Source organism: Mixophyes fleayi, chromosome 11 (genome assembly GCF_038048845.1).
Source record: "Mixophyes fleayi isolate aMixFle1 chromosome 11, aMixFle1.hap1, whole genome shotgun sequence".
NCBI classification, from domain to species: Eukaryota; Metazoa; Chordata; class Amphibia; order Anura; family Limnodynastidae; genus Mixophyes; species Mixophyes fleayi.
In genome coordinates, this window is record NC_134412.1 from 16304350 (window position 1) to 16318678 (window position 14329).

The following is a 14329-nucleotide window of genomic DNA, read 5'->3' on the forward strand; positions in this document are numbered from 1 at the left end:
TTTTGCATTTCTAATCATCTTATGGGACACTTGAATGTGCAACAAGTAGAATACACGTGTACCTATAAAATGTTGTGTTTTGCACAGTTCCTGGTCGGGGTCTAATGAGAGGTCTTATTGTTATGCTTCAAATTGATGCCATTTAGTGCAATAATGAAAACATGGGGTCTATGCACCGTACAGAAAAGGAAAGCCAAATACAGAATCATCCTCCTAAAGATGGCAGTGTTTTATTATCTCTTTTAACGCGTGACTCTTCTGTATATGTTGCACACGTTCCTAGTGCATACATAAAACATAAACGTGTACTCGCGTCCGTATCTGCGTTCCTTTGGGGTACACAACAGAAATCAGGCCATTTGCAGTTTTTTGGGGTATTTTTTTATTTATTATTTATTTTTGTAAATCACAGAAAATGGCAGGAAAACACAATATAATAAAAAATAAAATCTGACAACCTGACGAAAACTAATGCAAGAGGGGGTCAGAGACACAGAACGGACACAAACCGCAGACATCCCTCTCCCAGCTCCTGGGTGACTCCCGCTCCGTAGAGAAACTTTACCCACCTGCAGCTCATCCACGTGTTTCCTCACCTGGCCTATAACCACCTCTTACCCCTTACAGGACCCAAGCTACTACCCCCTCCACCTTTCAGACTGCCCCTTAGCTCACCAATGACCAGACAGCCACTGGCTATATCAGACGTCCTCCCAGAATAAAGCTACTGCCCCAATCTCATCAGCTACGTGCTGCCCTCTCTTCTATTTCTTTTCTGAGCACCCAGTCACTACGTTGCCATCACCCCTACTGTCATCCTCGCCAGCCACTTTGTCGCTAACCAGCGCTAGAACCTTCCTACCACTTGGGTGGTCTCCTCTTACAAACTTATCGCCAAGCTGGTAAACAAACTCCCGACCCTCTTTCCTGCAGACGTGGCCGTATTAAACGCGAAGAAAAAGGGACGTTCACTGTACCTCTCCGAAATACAAAGACATCAGGACACACACACTCTTCACTCCCTCCTAATACACAGACAGCAGGACATGTACCTATCACCCCTCCTAATACACAGATATTTGGACACATACCTCTCGCCCCCTCCTAATACACAGACAGATACATGTAACTCTCATTCTCATATAGACCCAGTACATCAGATATGGAGAAATAGTAAGTAGGCGGTTGAGGGGTAAGGGGGGGGATTATTACACAAATAAGACTTCTATATGAGAGATGCTCAGTGGGGTCTCCCTGGAAGTCAAGGGGTTGACAGGGCTCAGTTAATGCCCCTTTAAAACTCTAAGCTGTTCCTCAGACGCGTTTCATGAAGAGTCACGTGACCGCAGTACTGGTGTCCTCGCAAATCCCCAAATTAACCCTACAGCTGATGAGACAGCCCATTGGTAGTGTACGCAGAGGCTGTGTTCATATGCCTTTGGCAGCATAGAGGTTAATAGGAAGAGAGATGTATTGCAGCCCCCCTGTAAATCTTGTCTCTACGCCTTCCTTTCCAACGCTCCGTCCATGCACTCCTTCAGTACCGCAATAGCCGGCAGTGAAGGGGTTAACATTCACCGTTTTCACCATATACCCCCCTCCCACACTGTTTTATAGTTTTTGCATCTTTCCTTCATTCACATTCTGTTACAATTCTCTCTCTCTCCCCCTCCTTTATAATAGAACATTAAAAGTAAATAATAAAATGGAAACAAAAAAACAAAACAAAAAAAAAAAAATCTGGTTCTATTTATATTTATATATAATATATATATATTTATAATTTTACAGAAAAAGGGGGGGAGAGAAATGAGCTGATAAAGAACCAAAGTGGAATCTGGAACAGAAGGGTGGGCCGTTCACAGCGGATGTTGCATTTCTTGAAATCCTGTTGTTGCTGTTTTGATTTTTTGGGGGGAGGGGGGTTTGTTTTAATGTCGTTTTTTTTTGTTTTGGTTTTTTTTCGGCGGGGAGGGGGATTTGGAGGTTGGAGAGGGTCCGGGTTTGGGTGATTTAATAATATGACTCCTTTTCTACCCAACCTGTGAAATAAAGCATAAGTAGTATTATTATTTATATAGCGCCAATCATATTGCACTATACAGAGGATGTAATCATTCTCATCAGTCCCTGCCCCGTTGGAGCATACGATCTAAATTTCCTACCACGCATGAACAGACTACGTGTTAGTCAGAAGCCAATTAACCTACAAGTCTGTTTTTGGAGTGTAGGAGAAAACTGGAGCACCTGGAGGAATCTCACACAAACACGGGGATAACATGCAAGCTTCACACAGATAGGGCCCTGGTTGGAATTGAACTCATGACCCCAGTGCTGTGAGCAATGCTGACCACCGTGCTGATCAATTGATGGTATATCAGTATGTTTTCAGAAACCAGATACATTTAATATATATTATTAAAATAAATGACAACCCAATACAAATCTGTAGTGTGTCCTTCTCTGGTAGGCTAGCCCTTTATTTAAAGAGTAAGTAAAGTCAATATTTGCCATTAGTATATAGTAAACACTGTATTACTGAGTTGAATAATATTCATGCGATAACTAAATATGTCCACCACTCCCTCTCTCACTCCTCTGCAGTAGGCTGCCTTGTTAGAAGGAAGGTGATTCTCTGAGCAGACAGAGCATGAGTAACAGCTTGGCAGTCTTGCTGTCCAGAAATACACTGTTTGGATTGGTGGAATCATACACAGGGGCGGTGTGGAATCTAATCTACCTTTATTGAATTTTTAAATCTACATATTCCTTCCTTTTATGCAACATGCACCTGTCCATTTTGCTTATAGCTTATCACTATTATCAATCACACTATTAGCACGTCAAATATTAAACTCCAATACACTACTAGACCGCTGCACTATTGTCTTCTAATCTCGGCTTCAGTTTATGGAACTCTCATGTTATCAGCATATATTACGTGGTCCCTATGTCAATCCTGGAAGTCCATTGCGGCCCCTATCCTGTAACTAAACTGGAGTGCCCCTGGACTGCGGACTGGGACCTGCATTGAGCGCTCACTTACCTCCTGGGTGTCTTCTAAGGATAAGTTTCCGGATCTCATCGTATATAAAGATGAGGAAGCTGTATGGGAAGGCACAGAACCACCAACTGGGCCTAGGGGGAGAATTCAAGGGAACATCAGATCACTGGATCGTCTCACACTGGGGTGGATTTATCAAACCTTCTAAAAAAGGAAAAGTGGAGGTGTTGCCCATAGCAACCAATCAGATTCTCTCATTTTCTAGAATGTACTAGATAAATGATAGCTAGAATCTGGTTGGTTGCTACGAGCAACACAGTCACTTTACTCTTTAAGAAGGTACGATAAGTCTACCCCACTCTGTCAGTTCCTAAAATACTCTCGGATACTCCTGAGTTTTTCTTAGAGACGTGGCAAAGTTTTATAAGTTTTCTGATTTAACCTATGCTGTGCCAGGAGCATGTCTTTATGCCTACTACCCCCCGTGCCCATGCACAAGTCTCCATCCCATACTTACTTTAATGGGTACATTCTCAGTGCGATGTCCATTCCAGGGCAATAAGACAAGAATGCTGCCAAAGCTGTCTCTTCAAACAGACCAAAAATAAGGATCTTATTCCTGAAATATGATGGAGACAAAAAGAAGGACACGAGAGGTTAAAATCAGACACGGATTACTTATCTTTAGGACATATGAAGCATTCCTAGAAATCTTCTGGTTTCAATGTCATTGATTTGCCGCCGGACCCAAGATACTCTCATCTGAGGCTGCTTTTGGGGCTCGGGGCTCCACATTTCCTATGCTCTTTATTCATCATATATACCGTGTATGTATAAGTGTGTGTATATATAATATGTGTAGAGATCTTACTTCATGCCCTGCTGGAACACAGAGTTTCTCCTGGTTTTGCAGATAATGACATCGGCCCACTGTACAACCACAATACTGACGAAGAAGGCTGTGTGACATGTGAACTCCACAATCTTACGCTGCTCGTATGTCTAAAGTGAAAGGAGAGGAAAAAAATAAGGTCATGTTCTTCTATGCGGTATCCAAGAGACCCAATGACTACCAGTCCTCTCTTATACATTAATAAGTCATTTGAAGGCTAACTCATTGGAAAGAGGCTACTTTTGGTAATTCCTGGATCACTTCTCATGTGGATGGAATGGCAAGTGTGAAGCCTGGGTGATGTTACAGCTAAAACAATGGTTTATAAGACAAACATGTGGGGAAAATGCCACAAAGAACCAAACTTAATTTCAGTGGTTGCGGATTGCCCATTGTTTCATAGTTTGTCACCTTTATTCTTATGTACACTATCCAACTGGTAGAATACATGTTTTTTTTTTATACATATGGGATGTGATAGAGGCCCATCAAGTTTAGCAGTGGTTGGGTTAACAGGAAATAAAACCGGGCCCAGGAGTGATGTAAATACACAGATCAACTGCTTGGGGTAATGTGTGCAATTAGAAATTATTATTGAACAAAAAGCTCACAACTCACCCATTGTTGACCATAGCTGTCCTCCAGGTCGTTGCAAGATCTATCATCCCAATTTAACCGAATGCCAACCAAGTGAGATGGCAGGAAACCATTTTCTGCCAGAATGACAAAGTATGAGAAGAAACCACCGAGAGCCTGGATCATACCTAAAGTTAGAGACAGGTACAAAGATACAAATGGTGATCAGTAAGTGTACAGTATTTATATCAATAGTAACTCAATACACAATGACCCCACTCACCAATCTGCCCATACGCCATGCTGATCAGTCTTTCGTTCACCAGTTTGTCTGTACGGGGATTTCTTGGTTGACGCTTCATAATGTCACTCTCAGCTGCTTCGTAGGCCAGGGAGATGGCAGGAACCTAGAAATAGTTTATTATGAAATTATAGGCATGATCTAAAACTACTTTATATATAACATCCGTAGAATAATTTGTCAGTCCACGAATAACCAATCAAGACTCATATATGTACAACACTAGGGAACATATATAAAAATGTATTAGAAGGTACAATAGTGTCAACATTTAAAGGAGTCTAATCAAATATTTTTGTTTAAATTGATACCATCCAATTGATGGTAACATAATCTACAAACATTTTTATTCATGTTTCTTTATAGCAACGCTAACATTTAACTGTTTTACACAGAACTACAGATTGTTGCAACAATCTAAAAAGTAACAATATTCTTATAAGGATTATTTTTTAAGGAAGTGCAAATAGCAAAAATGTGTATCAGAGATGGGCTTTCGTCAGCTTAGGCTAACAGAAAGTGTATGATTGGTTATTTGTTACAGCTATTCTTGTCTATTATTATTGTTTATTATTGAATAAAGATTTATATATCCAAGCTGTGAATTGCCATTTCCCATTCTCTTTCCTACTCACCATGTCGGTGCCCAGATCAATGCACAGAATGGTGATGGTGCCCAGGGGCAGAGGAATATTGGCCATAATGAAGAGCAGGAAGGGAGTAATCTCTGGGATGTTACTGGTCAGGGTGTAGGCGATGGACTTCTTCAGGTTATCAAAGATAAGGCGACCTGAGAGCGGACATTGTTATTCATATCTATTCATACAATACCATGCTACACCGAGTATCATATAACAAAACAGCCTCTGCTTACCTTCCTCCACACCAGTGACGATGGAGGCAAAGTTATCATCCAGCAGAATCATATCGGCTGCTTGTTTAGAGACGTCCGAGCCTGCTATACCCATTGCCACCCCAATATCAGCCTTCTTTAGAGCAGGGGAGTCATTAACACCGTCACCTGTCACGGCCACAATGGCGCCCTGGAGAGAGAAGCAGAAGTGTGAGGTTGGGGTAAGAGGATCAAAATAAAAATAAGTGTCCCGGCTGCAAACCTAGAAATAGTTTATTATGAAATTATGGACATGATCTAAAACTACTTTATATATAACATCCGTAGAATAATTTGTCAGTCCAGGAATAAAAAATCAAGACTCAAAAATGTACAACACTAGGGAACATATATAAAAATTTATTACAAGGTAAAATAGTGTCAACATTTAAAGGAGGTCTAATAAAATATTTTTGTTTAAATTGATACCACCCAATTGATGATAACATAATCTACAAACATTTTTATTCATGTTTCTTTATAGCAGCGTGAACATTTAACGGTTTTACACAGAACTACACAGCGGAGTCTGCCAATATTTCTGATAATGCCGCCCATTGGTTCACTAGAAACCAGTAGGCACAAACTGGTGGTAGCCAGTTTGTTGGATGAACCAATAATTACAAGAATTCCTCGATGATGTTACTATTAGTAGAATAATTGATGGGTCACATTATAAAAAAAGGCTTCCTGCATTATTATTAGGCGTATGCATTTGAATATTGAGATTTTTAAGAAACATGAAAGGAAAAAAAACAATGATCTTCTTTATAATTTATCCCTATCCAGTTATGATAATTTCATACAGATAGCAAAACAACTTTAAGATAGGACTAGATGACTATTCTTCACTGATAAAAGAGGGGGTTTGAAATGAAAGTGTTTAAGTAGAGCATTTCTTACAGAAGTTAAACTAGACATAGGTGTGAAATATGTAATGGTGCCCAAACAAAGTGAATTTTATGGAGTAATGTACTCTTACATTATATGTAATATTGTTTAATAATATTGTTTCCCATTTGGAATACCTAATGCACTATATAAAGTTTAGGGAACATTATATGCATTAGTGAGGGGTTTGTTTAATTATTTTTATATTTATTCTACTCTGTTTATCCCCAGAGAGATGACAGGAAGTTGTCAGATCACGGTAGTATTTTATATTGAATTATGAATCATTTGTGAATTTGCCATCTCAAATCTAGTGAGATAGGCTCTAGTTTGTTTATTTCTCTTACATTGGCACCTACACCATCTATCTCTGGTTTTGGGAACCGTTTGATGACATCATCAGGGATTCCCCAATGAAAACTGCTTACATTAAACAGCTGGCGCCTCGGTTCAGCAATGGAACTCTGAGGTATCATTTAGAACAGGGGTAGGGAACCTGTGGCTCTCCAGGTGTTGTGAAACTACAAATCCCAGCATGCCTTGCCACCTCTCTGCTGGTTATCTACTGGCAAAGCATGCTGGGACTTGTAGTTTCACAACACCTGGAGAGCCGCAGGTTGCCTACCCCTGATTTAGAACCTAGTGGAAGTGACGGAGGTTGACCTAGGACTGCACACAATTATTGTCTTTGAACAGTACACACTCACCTGACGCTGGCAGCCTTCCACGATGATGAGTTTCTGCTGGGGGGAAGTGCGGGCAAAGACGATCTCTGTGTGGTTCTGCAGGATCTCGTCAATCTGCTCACTGCTAAAGTCTTTCAGGTCTGTCCCGTGGATTACACAGGCCTTCGCATCTCTGGTGAAACAATAAACAGTCACGTGGACAACCATGATATGAAGACCAATGTCTCTTTTTTAATCCATCCTATTGTCATTTTATTATGTATTATCATGTATTCAGAAAGTGTCCTTCAAATTATATAGACCTGTGCTAGCAGTCATACCCACATGCTGAGGGGCACACATGGTAAAGAGAGGCTTAACAGCTTTCAGCCTAAGGTAGATTTAGGCAACCTGAGGTTCTCCAGCGCTGTAAGACTCGTAATTGCACAACAACTGGAGAGCCTGGTTACCTACCATTAATCTAGAGGGAACATGATAAAGATAGGATATATCTAGCAAAAGGGTGATCTTTTTGGAGATGATGGATGAGACTGAGCTTCCATGAGGTTTGGAGAGTTGGATCAGTTCTAAACTTGGTCCAAATAATTGATTATCCACAGAACATGGCAATCGTCTTGAGATTGGAACATATGTTCTCTGAACTCATGGAAAAGCCACACTGGTCCATGCCGATGATGGCAAATTTACAGGGGCATCATTTTTAATTACTGGTGGAGTACATTGATTTATGGATGGATGGCTATTGGGAACATAAAGCTGAGTCACAAAAGGGAAAAGCTCAGAATAAGTCTTGGAGACATGGGAACTGGAACTTTGATGGTCCATGGTATATCCCAAAATCACAATACACAAGGATATGGCTCAAGGTCAACATTTAATCCTATAAAATTTTTAGTCATTCCCACAATCCCTTTGCACTGTTGCTGGTCTTAACTTGTACTCCCCTTACCTGGGATTAACCTGGGAGACGGGGATGTTTAGTCTGGCTGCAATGTCCTCCACAGTCTCATTACCCTCAGAGATGATCCCTACGCCCTTGGCGATGGCCTTGGCTGTGATTGGGTGGTCACCAGTCACCATGATAACCTACAGGATATAATAAGTGTTATTTCCATAGATCAGGGGCTCTCAGCTTGGTTTTTTTTTCCATGTACCCCCTTATGATGCCAACTATTTACAATCTGTCTCTCTCACCTTGATGCCCGCGCTTCTGCATTTGCCCACAGCGTCTGGTACGGCTGCTCTGGGTGGGTCAATCATGGACATGAGCCCCACAAAGCACATGTTCTCGGTACTGAAATTAACGTCCTCAGTATCAAAAGCAAAGCCCTTAGGGTGCAACTCTTCTGGGAATAAATAGTGGCAGAATCCTAGAGAAAGGAAGAACGGAAGTGTGAGATAAAGGAGATACTGGAGGCATTGATGAGTTTTCCCTCTCACATAACTGTCTATGTACGTTAGTATGAAGCGATGGTGCACACGCATGGTAATGATATTACTCCTTCCTGTCCTCCCTACACTGAAATCCTCCATCACCTCTGTGATGGCAGAGATCAGCTCTGCTTTGTTCTTGGCACAAAGCGGCAACATATGTAAATTTGAGGCATTGCATAACGCGTTTTACATATGAAGTGGCTTCGGGACAGAGCAGAACTAACCTCCGCCACCTCAGGAGGATTTTGGCACAGGGAGGAGGTGAAGGAGCATTGCAGCCATGTATGGTAATGACTAATAATTAAAATCATTACCATGCATGCGGGGGTCACTCCACCAGACCCCTTCTGAATTTGGACGGTCGCTTTGCACGGCCGTCTAAAAGCAAATATGGAGGAAGGAGTGGGAGCACCTCTCTTTCCTACACATTTACCTGGACACGTAGAGCCTATAGAAGGTTTCATTGATATACTTTCCATTCTACATCTAGAGTTTGCAACTCCCAGGTTGTGGGATCGCAACACAATTAACAGTCTTTCCAAATACACCATAAATAGCTAATTTTCTTTCCCATACACTTCTTTACATTCTCTTTTAGAGACACGAATACTCTCTCTTGCGAGATACCCCCCAAAGCAACTGGTGTTTTTTACAATAAGACACATATGTCCAAGCAGTTGTCGGACAATAGTGTCTTATCCACAACAAGCTAACCTGCTTCATTACAAGTGCTACACATTTACGTATATATAAGCATTATAGATGCCTGTAATGAGAGCCATTTTATTTGCGGAGCCACCAATTTAGAAAATAGATTTTTTTTACAAAAAAACGTTTCCATTGGTAGAGTGGTCGTGGGTATCAACAGGGGATTGCCTATGGACATGTACCTGGTGAATGAAACCCTACCCATAGCTATAAAAAAAGAAAATGTAATATTAATTATACATCAAGCAATGCATATACAAAGCTGGTAACGTCTGACACCACAGTATAGACCCAACATGCCAGGTATTGTTCCTCTTCAACTCCCTTGACACTTTTATCTTGTTTACACACCCAGTACTCTCTCTCCGAGGCCGCCCAGCTCCAGGTATGCATTCTGGAAAGCTTCTTTCAGCTCCTCGTCCAGTGGTTGCTCCTTGCCCTGGATTAGGATGGTGGAACAGACATCCAGAATCCTCTCTGGGGCTCCTTTCATTACAAGCATGTAGCGGTTATCATTGGGATCTTCTGTCTCGTGGATGGACAGCTGGGGAAGAGGAGAGGATAATACTGTACAAGATGGGATGCATCTGAGGTGATCATCCAAAATCACCACTTAATTATATTGTAACAATGTATTCTAAAGGAAACAGGTTGATCGCACATCTTCATTATACTCCGACCTGCTTCAATCCTTATTGTGATGTTTGTGTATACAGCATGTATGTATATCTGCACAATGGATGTTTCTGTAACCTCTCTCTCCATCGGCTTCCTTTCTACTCACAATGGATTAGAGGGAGATCACCTTTGTATCCTCCTATCAGAGATCTATGAACCGTGATATCTGTGTCAAGGATGCATCATCTAACAGGAAGCCGTGCAGAAAAGGCTGTCTGATGCTACAACTGCTCATTAGATATAGCCTCCACATTATTGTGGAGATATAGGGGCTGTCTCCCCACATAAGGTTTATTGACTTGACTTAGAAAATAAAAAATCAGCAATAAACTGTATTCACATAAGGAAAAAAATTCAGGTTGAGGGAGCCCATAGCAACCAATCAGATTCTAGCTATCATTTATCTAGTACAATATAGAATATGACAGCTAGAATCTGATTGGTTGCTAAAGGCAACATCTCCACTTTTCCTTTTTAGAAGGTGTGACACATTTAACCCTAACTGGTATATTTACTAAACTGCGGGTTTGAAAAAGTAGAGATGTTACCCAAAGCAACCAATCAGAATCTAGCTGTCATTTTGTAGAATGTACTTAAATAAATGACAGCTAGAATCGAATTGGTTGCTATAGGCAACATCTCCACTTCTTCAAACCCACAGTTTAGTAAATATAACCCTAAGTGTTTTAAAAGAAATAGAAATCAGCTCTGATCTATACTGTTACATAACAGCATAGGAAGTACTATGCTCACTGTGGGCCCGATTCATTACGAAACGTAAATGCCGGTACCCGACGTATTTTGCATTAAATTGCTCTGTGCATGTCCAGAAATGGACGATACTCCAGTGAGCGCAAGAACATCCGATTCATCTTTGAACGCAAGACCCTTCCACAGCAAAGACAGCAAAGGAGGCTCACGAAGTGTGGATTCATTGTAGGAATGTCTGAAACTAGTACTGGGCCACAACAAAATGGTCTAGTCATTGTGACTAAATGCACCCTACATTCGTGATGGTGTATCCCTGATACTGCTACACAGACAGTCCAACACCTTAATTATTTGTATTGAGGAATCTAAGTGACTGGTAAAGACTAGGTTGCACAAGAACACTGCAAAGAAACAATATATTTCTAAGCTGTCCCTTAAACAGGACTGCCTTAGGCACATGCCTAGTTTGCCTGTTTGCCATAAACATTCTGTGCAGTGCTAACAGAACATTTATTCATATCGCAATATGCATAGTGCATTGTAAGGACAGCTGAGTGTGAGACAAGTCACACGCCTCATTCTCTTTGCTGTGCAGTCCAGCGATGATGGGGTTACTGTCAATACACAATGTGCCGTAATGCAGGATGCAGCAAGCCCAGGGAGGTAAGAGTTAAAAAGCTTTTATGTTATTATGAAATGAATGTTAAGAAGGATCAGGCTGGGATCCTGTAGCAGCTGGGACTAATCGTCGGAGAGAGAGAGAGAGAGAGAGGGGGGGAATGACAAAGGCGTGGGAGGAGGGTGAGAGTCAGGAAGGATGGACACGGAGAACGGTGCTAGTGGGGGGAGTGGATTATATGCAGGACCAGACCTGTCCGATGCTGTGAAATTAATGTATTGAATGAAAGTATTAGAGAGAAACAGTTAAATGCCATTAGGGTAAGACGAGATGCACTGCACATGACAAAGATGAATTCTGCAATTTGTTATTGGTTGTAGGACTGGAATGCACTACACAACCTGAGGGTTAGGATAAAGTGGGGCTGGGGTGACAGTGGAGAGCGGGGCTGTATGGTTGTGTACCGATATGTCCTCCTTTAACTATCCTCAAATTCCAAAACACCCCAACTGCAGATGTGGGGGCTGTTGGGGAATGTCAATCTAAGGTTGGGGGTATTAATGTAATGTTGGGGTGTGTCCATCTAAGCTGGGGTTATTAATGTAATGTGGGGGCTACTTGTGTAATATAGTGGCTATTGGGGGTATTTCATTTAATATGGGGTTTCTTTTTATTAAAATAAATATATTGCTTCCACACTCTCCTCTTGTCACATATTCCCCAAACCCTCCCTCACAGTGTCACCTATAGTTGAGACTCGTGTGCAGCGTAGGGACGCATGGTGTACATGCAGCTCAGGTCCCCAGATTATCTTCACCTTCCACACTATTTAGTAAAAATAAAAAATCAGTGGAGATGCCCTTCAATTCCCCTGTTTCTGGACACCCCACAAGTGGATGTGAGACTACCAAACCAAAGGCCGCATAATCTAAAATACAGAGCAGCTTATATGGAATTGGTAGTCAATGAATAAATATGGTCACTTCTAATTTTATTAAACAAAGAGAACCCAAATATGTACTTTCTTACACAAAGTTATACTTTACCTTGAAGAGACAAGGACTCAGACACAGAAAGTACCCCACAATCCTACTCCTATAAACTGTTCTCAGTATAATACATATCGAACATCAATATGAAGGTGGAACTAGTGAGCTGTGGGCCCCGGGGCCCTCAACCCTCTGCCATGCATGGGGCCCCATTATCTCCATGGGCCCCGGTGCACGGGAGCTGATGCACCAACGGTAGTTCCGTCACTGGCGGCGAGGGCACCTTATGGCAACGGTCCACCAGTAACTAACCTGGTACTTGTTGGTGGAGTTAAAGGGGATCTCTGCTACTTTCTTGTTCTTCTCCCTCATCAGCTTCACCGACCCACAGGACAGCTCAATGCACTTCAGGAGAGCAGATTCAGAGGCATCACCAGCCACGTCCCTCTGAGAAGAAGACAATTACTATGTTACCTACCGGAACCGATATCCCCTCATGTAATAACAGGAGGCGAGGCTGTTTTACAGTGACACATACACAGTTAGCGTGACATACGTAAAGATGAGCATCCACACACAGTGACACAATGATACTCAGCTCCAGACGAGTCGCTAACGTCACACACCTTCAGTATGGGAATGTTGTCGTTTCCTGCTTTGAAGACGGCGCGGTTGCACAGGGCAGCGATCCGAGCCAAGGCCACCCAGGTAGGAGAACTCTTATCAAATGATGCACCTGAGAGAGGACACATGGGAGGAGAAAAAAGAGGGAGCGGATGAGATGACAGACAGAAGAAATCCTGGAGAAAAACTCTGGCTGGACATTGGAAGTGACTCCCGCACCTGACTGGTCCTCTGTGGTGTCGGCCTCGTGGATCTGGTTGTCGAACCACATGTGTGCCACAGTCATACGGTTCTGCGTAAGGGTTCCAGTCTTGTCTGAGCAGATGGTAGATGTAGACCCCAGAGTTTCTACAGCTTCCAGGTTCTTCACCAGGCAATTCTTTCGAGCCATACGTTTGGCAGTTAGCGTTAGGCATACCTGCAGAGGCCAGGTCATGGGATGATTATAATAAATACCGTGTGCATCTAACATACAAACTAAGGAAGTCTTTAACCTGTGGATTCCTACACGTAGAACAAGCCTTCGAGCCAAGATGTTGTTTTTACTATACAGATTAACTATTAAACTGTTGATCAAATGTTAGTACTATTTTGTAGCCGATTTCCTACCAGTTATAATTTATTAGTACACTTAGAGTGCCTTGTATCTAACAGGAAGATTACATATAAATAAGTCTTTTAAGAACTTCTGCACTAGGAAAAGCAATTCGCACGGATGGAGTTAGAACAAGATGTGTTTACAAATGATGTCACAGTGTTCCGTATGGTAGTGGAGATTGAAAACATTTGAGGACACATATTCTAGATCTCATTGTTAAGGATAACAAGTTCATGTTACAATGTAGATAAGAAAGCTTTTGTGCCAATAGTCACTCCCCAAGTAAGTAGTATAGCACTGTCCTTCTTCTAATAAATGACCCGGGGAAGGAATTCTTAAGGATTAAATGAAAAATCTATACTGGGACTTAATAGTGGGTTCCCAATAGAACTGCAGGTAGAGCTACTATCAAGATCATAAAGATGTATATATATATATATATATATGGGACAATTCCAATAAATACAACACTACAGCAAAAAGAATAGTAGTTGTAAAATACTTTCAGGTTATAATACACCCATTTATTTAATGTGAGATTATCGAGTGTAGAACACATGAATGTAGATAGGTACTCCTATAGAGAACATAACTGCAGGAACAACCATCTACACCAGACGCGTTTCATGTCTTTATGCAGAGATTAAGTCATTGTAATGACATAAAATGCGTGGTATGTTCTCTGGGCTTCCTGCACTTTGTTGACATGCGACTACTTATTTTGGT

The 14329-nt window shown here is 41.6% G+C and overlaps 1 protein-coding gene across 3 annotated transcripts in view; it reads right to left on the bottom strand.

The window, feature by feature from the left end:
• Positions 1-358: 358 nt before the first annotated feature.
• The window catches only part of ATP1A3 (ATPase Na+/K+ transporting subunit alpha 3), a 104653-nt gene continuing 90682 nt past the window's right edge, over positions 359-14329 (bottom strand). For all 3 annotated transcript variants that reach the window (XM_075189571.1, XM_075189573.1, XM_075189574.1), the window contains exons 9-23: positions 13225-13423; positions 13008-13117; positions 12694-12828; positions 9736-9928; positions 8437-8612; positions 8192-8328; positions 7264-7414; positions 5648-5816; positions 5409-5563; positions 4756-4879; positions 4515-4660; positions 3876-4006; positions 3522-3623; positions 3047-3138; positions 359-2042 (exon numbers count right to left, since the gene is read on the bottom strand). In XM_075189571.1, the coding sequence (XP_075045672.1) occupies positions 2014-2042; positions 3047-3138; positions 3522-3623; positions 3876-4006; positions 4515-4660; positions 4756-4879; positions 5409-5563; positions 5648-5816; positions 7264-7414; positions 8192-8328; positions 8437-8612; positions 9736-9928; positions 12694-12828; positions 13008-13117; positions 13225-13423 (2049 nt within the window). In that variant the 3' untranslated portion in view covers positions 359-2013. The remainder of the gene's footprint in view (positions 2043-3046; positions 3139-3521; positions 3624-3875; positions 4007-4514; positions 4661-4755; positions 4880-5408; positions 5564-5647; positions 5817-7263; positions 7415-8191; positions 8329-8436; positions 8613-9735; positions 9929-12693; positions 12829-13007; positions 13118-13224; positions 13424-14329) is intronic.